Below are 6,000 nucleotides of genomic sequence, written 5' to 3'. Positions count from 1 at the left end.
AGTTCTCCTTTTTCATTTCTAATTTTATTGGTTTGAGTCCTCTCCCTCTTTTGCTTGATGAGTCTGGCTAATGGTTTATCAATTTTGTTTATCTTCTCAAAGAACCACCTTTTAGTTTTATTGATCTTTGCTATTGTTTTCTTTGTTTCTATTTCATTTATTTCTGCTCTGATCTTTATGATTTCTTTCCTTCCGCTAACTCTGGGTTTTGTTTGTTCTTCCTTCTCTAGTTGCTTTAGGTGTAATGTTTGATTGTTTACTTGAGATTTTTCTTGTTTCTTGAGGTAGGCTTGTATAGCTATAAACTTCCCTCTTAGAACTGCTTTTGCTGCATCCCATAGGTTTTGGATCGTCGTATTTTCATTGTCATTTGTCTTTAGGTATTTTTAAATTTCCTCTTTGATTTCTTTAGTGATGTCTTGGTCATTTAGTAACGTATTGTTTAGCCTTCTTGTGTTTAAGTTTTTTACGTTTTTTTCCCTGTAATTCATTTCTAATCTCATAGTGTTGTGGTCCGAAAAGATGCTTGATATGATTTCAATATTCTTAAATTTACTGACGTTGGATTCTTTTCTAAACTAATTAATTACAATGTAAAAAGGGCTAATGTTTTTTAATTTAAAAAAAAATTTTAAAATGAGCTCTCTGAAAGAAGCATAAATGGTATTCCCTCTTCCCAAGTCAAATTATTTTCTTTTATTGTTATTGTATCAGATTCAATAATATTCTTGGGGACTTCCCTGGTGGCGCAGTGGTTAAGAATCTGCCTGCCAATGCAGGGGACACGGGTTCTAGCCCTGGTTCAGGAAGATCCCACATGCCACGGAACAACTAAGCATGCGAGCCACAACTACCGAAGCCCGCGTGCCTAGAGCCCATGCCCCACCACAAGAGAAGCCACCATAATGTGAAGCCCACACTCTGCAACCAAGGGTAGCCCCCGCTCGCCGCAACTAGAGATAGCCTGTGCGCAGCAATGAAGACCCAATGCAGCCAAAAATTAAAAAATTATTTTAAGAAAAACAGTGAACAGAAAAGAAAAAAAAAGCAATTAAAAAAATATTCTTAGAATAACCTGGACTATCAGATACTACAATTTTGAGAAAGATCTGTTTCAAGTTAATAGTTCCCTGGGCTAGTTGAGATTATGTTCTGGGGGAAAAAGAGCTTAAGACAACTGAATTTCCTCTCTTGACATCAGTGACATAAAATAACAATAAATTTCAAGAAACTAAAATACTAAGCAAAAGCATGTAAAACAAATACTAAAGAAAAGCCTTTTAGCAAAGGATCACTATATACATACAAAACCCTTCTTCCCAATAACTGAAAAGGAGAGAGGTGAGGGAGATGACAGTCAGTAAAGAAAATAAGAAATTCTATTTTAATATAAACAGCTCATTGAAAAAAATGAAATCCTGTTTATAAGGCCGTCCTTAGATATAACCTACAAAACTTTAAAGACCACAACATATTTTCTAGTATTATGTAAGAAGATAAATATCCTTAACCTTTAGAGTCGTATTTTGTATTCATTATGAATTTCTAATGGCTTACTTTTACATAACACCTACTCTGTGACAATAATCTCATTTAATCCTCCCAAAAAGTATATGAGATTTTACTGGCTTTCATTTTATAGATTAGGACACAAATTACTTTAATGGGAACAGAAAGACAGTAATGGCAGAGCCAGGGCTCAAACATGAATCTGTGTGACTCTAGAACCAGCCACCCCACTATACTGCCTTGCTAAAAACACTGTTAGGCCTTCAGCATTCACAAACGAATTCTAGTTTAGATGGTGCTCAACAGTGATCTACAACTGAGCTATAGAGTCTGAGAGATTTTTTGTTTCTTCACTAAAAAAAGAGCTCTGATATTTAAAATGACTTCCTGCCTTCCATTAAAATCCTAAGGCAGTCTGGTATAGTGAATCAGTTTGGGTGCCAAATCTAGTAATTACTGATGTCTTTTAGACAAGTCACTTAATGAAGTGTGTGTCACTTTTTTTCTTCTTCTAAATACCTGAAGTGAAGGAGCTGAGCTAGTCCTCTGGTTAAATATTATAATCTAATTTGAACATTAAACACAGCACCTACTGTGTGCTCTACAAAAGCAAGGTACTGAGGATTCACATGTATATCAACTGAACCACTCATAATTCAAGTTAAACTCATGTTTTTTCTTCCAGTGAAGGTTAAATAAGTAAATAATCAAATATCGTGGAACTACTGCATTCAATATCCTATGATAAACCATAAATAAAAAAATATAAAAAAGAATGTATTCCTTATATTCAATGTGTTCATACAATGTGTTCCTTAAAAAGCTAAAACTAAAATTACCATATGACCTAGCAATCCCACTACTGGGCATATACCCAGAGAAAACCATAATTCAAAAAGACACATGCACCCCAATGTTCACTGCAGCACTATTTACAATAGCCAGGACATGGAAGCAACCTAAATGCCCAGCGATAGACGAATGGATAAAGAAGATGTGGAACATATATACAATGGAACATTACTCAGCCATAAAAAGGAACGAAACTGGGTCATTTGTAGAGACGTGGATGGATCTAGAGACAGAGTGAAGTAAGTCAGAAAGAGAAAAACAAATATCGTATATTAACGCATATATGTCGCACCTAGAAAAATGGTACAGATGAGCCGGTTTGCAGGGCAGAAACTGAGACACAGATGAAGAGAAAAAAACGTATGGACACCAAGGGGGGAAAGTGGCGGGGGGTGGGTGGGGGTGGGAGTGTGATGAATTGGGCGATTGGGATTGACATGTATACACTGATGTGTATAAAACTGGTAACTAACAAGAACCTGCTGTATAAAAAAATAAATAAAATTTTAAAAAAAAGTGTATACATATGTATAACTGAATCACTCTACTGTACAGCAGAAATTAATACAACACTGTAAATCAACTATACGTCAATAAAAAATATTGAAGAAAAAATATCATGGAACTCTTAGAAATTTACAATAGTTGAGACATTAACTCAAGTAGCTCTGACTCAGGTGGACACACTGCTGCACACGTGTGTATGTATACACATATGTACACCTGCGTGGCGCCTGTGGGAGGAAGCGGAAGAATGCAAATGGGACAGCCACTTCACGTTGGACGACTGCCTGAAAGGTGCGGTGAAGGTCCACACCACCTTCACTCAAAGACAAGGGGCCGTACTTCGGTGAATGAGGACAGAAACACTGCTTCAAATCTCATTACACAGTTTGAATTTGTGGCAGAAAAAAATATCTTTTACCATAAACATCAGCTGTTGTAAAACATCAGAGATTTGGGGGAGAGAAAAAAATCTCACAGCTTATCAATCCCAGTCGAATATACTTTAATCAGCCTTTCTCAAACTAGGGTTCTGGGAGAGAATTAAGCCTAATGCTCCAAGGCATGTACATAGCAAGTTATTAATTAATTTCTTTCCTATGTATCTAGAATTACACTGGTTATGTAAAAACCTTGGAAAAACAAAGAAAATCATTTTCTGTGTTCTGTTGATCAAAACGGGAATCCTGATTGAACTCATTATTTTGCCAGCATTTAACAGCTGCTTACCACTGCAAACAGATGAGGTGATGTTGTACAGAAAAGGATAAAACTGCATACAGCGAATCAACTTCAGGCTGTTTTCACACTCTGGGCATTTGGTAGTTAATTTCAAAGCCTGTCTAAAGGCCTCAAGTGCCCCACTGATATTCTTCAGAGCAAGGTAAGCATTTCCCAGGCTTAAAAAGGTCAGGGGCTGAAAAGAAAAAAAAAAAAAAAAAATCAGAAAATGTTAATGAATTAATATTTTCTGAGAGTTACAAAACCTTTACAGTATATGTCTTTTGGCTTTTTTTAGGTTACCTCATAAAAGTTACCCCAACTGTTCATTTTATTTACATCAGCTAATTCTAAACTGTTTAACATAAATTTATTTTTTACCTTTTTACTAAGATAAAAAATACATAAAGTATGTAACATGCACTAGTCTTAAGCGTACAGCTCAATGAATTTTTATATATGTATATACCCCTGTAACCACCACTCATCTAAAGATACAAAACGTTTAGAACATTTCTGGTGCCCCAAGAGGTTCCCCTGGGCAACCCAACCCCAACCCCAGAGGTAACCACTTGATGTGATGTTGTGACTATCACCATAGATCAGCTCTGCCTTGCCTGTTCTTGAACTTCATATAAATGGAATCAAACAGCATGTTCTCTTACGTGTATAATACGTACCCTTTTGTACCTGCTTTCACTCAACACAACATCTAATATTCAAGAAACCAGATTTTTTTGTGTACTATTTGTTCATTCTTCTTAAAAAAAAATTGATGTGTAATGTTTCATCATGTGAATACACCACAATTTGTTCATCCATTCTCCTACTGATAGGGAGTTTTTGGATTGTTTGCAGTTTTGGGCTACTATAAATAAAGCTACTATGAACAGTCATGTAAATGTCTTTTGATAGACATATGCACTCATTTTCCTTGGGTATACACTTAGTAGTGGTTCTTAAGGTAGGTATACATTTAGTTTTAGGAGATACAATGAAATCATTTCCCAGTGGACATATAGACTTACAATCCTACCAACAACTGTGAGAATTCACTGACTTGTTATTGTCAGTTTTTTAAATTTAGCTGTTTTAGTGAGATACTTAAGTGGCATCTCACTGTGATTTTAATGTGCATTTCCTTGATTAGTAATAATGTTGAATATTTTTTCATGTGCTTACTGGCCCTTTGGGTACCCTTATTGCTGAAGTGCTGTTGTTTTCCCCATTAAAAAAAAAATTGGGTTGCCTTTTTCTTATTGATTTGAAGGAGTTCTTTATGTATATACTAGACATGAGACCTATGCTGGAAATATTTATTGCAAATATCTTCTCCAAGTCTGTTGTTTGCCTTTTTATTCTCTTAATGGTCTCTTCTGATAAACAGAAATTCTTAATTTTAATGAAGTTCAGTTATATATTTTTTTCTTTTATAGTTAGTACTTTTTGAAATCTTTGCCGGCTATAAGGTAACAAAGACTTTCTCCTATGTTTTCATCAAGAAGCTTTATTGTTTTATCTTTCACATTTTGCTACATGATCCACCTCAAATTAATCTTGTGTATGATATGGAGTAGGAGTCAGGTTCATTTCTTTTTCCATAGGGGATATCCAAGTACTCCATTACTACTTATTGAAAAACCAAAAGCTCCCCACACACACTGAACTAGTGTGCCTTTGTCATAAATCAGGTGACCCATATATGCAGTGGCCTATTTCCAATTTCTCTATTGTGTTCCATTGATATATTTGAGGATCTTTGTGCCAGTACCATACTGATTTAATTACAGTAAGTCTTGAAATCTGGTAATATAAACCTTCCAACTCTGTTTTTTTCTTCCCCTCACACCCCAACTTTTGAGCTATTCTAGATCCATTTTTATGTAGATTTTTGACTCTCCTCATCAATTTACACCCACATATACATGCAATTGCTGGGAGTTTGGGATCGAATTGAATCTATAAATCAATTTGAAGAGAACTTACATCTCAACAATACTGAATCTTTCAATCCATGAACATGATGTATATCACCATTTATTTAGGTTTTCTTTCTCTTAGCAATGTTTTGTAATCACAGTAGAAATCTTGTGCATCTTCCTTTAGATTTACTTCTAGATATCTGATTTTTTTGATGTTATTGTAAATAGTCTTAAAATTCAATTTTCCAATTGTTTGTTGAGACTTTGTTTTTATACGCAGCCCGAAGTATTCAGTTTAGTCATTTTAGCAGAAATATACCTATGCTTAGTATTTGCTGCATACAAACCATTTATTCTACAAACCATCTATTTACTTTATCATTAAAAATATTTTAGGGCTTCCCTGGTGGCGCAGTGGTTGAGAGTCCGCTTGCCGATGCAGGGGACACGGGTTCGTGCCCCGGTCCGGGAAGATCCCACATGCCGCAGAGCG

General features: G+C 35.4%; 1 protein-coding gene across 6 annotated transcripts in view; it reads right to left on the bottom strand.

Annotated features, from left to right (window-relative positions):
• Positions 1–6,000, bottom strand: part of TTC17 (tetratricopeptide repeat domain 17) — a 163,403-nt gene that overhangs the window by 83,735 nt on the left and 73,668 nt on the right. For all 6 annotated transcript variants that reach the window (XM_007126403.4, XM_007126405.4, XM_055091536.1 and 3 more), the window contains one exon: positions 3,595–3,781. In XM_007126403.4, coding sequence (XP_007126465.1) covers positions 3,595–3,781 — 187 coding nt within the window. The remainder of the gene's footprint in view (positions 1–3,594; positions 3,782–6,000) is intronic.

This window comes from Physeter macrocephalus, chromosome 16, assembly GCF_002837175.3.
Source record: "Physeter macrocephalus isolate SW-GA chromosome 16, ASM283717v5, whole genome shotgun sequence".
Lineage (NCBI taxonomy): Eukaryota > Metazoa > Chordata > Mammalia > Artiodactyla > Physeteridae > Physeter > Physeter macrocephalus.
This window is presented reverse-complemented; position numbering and strand designations above follow the sequence as displayed.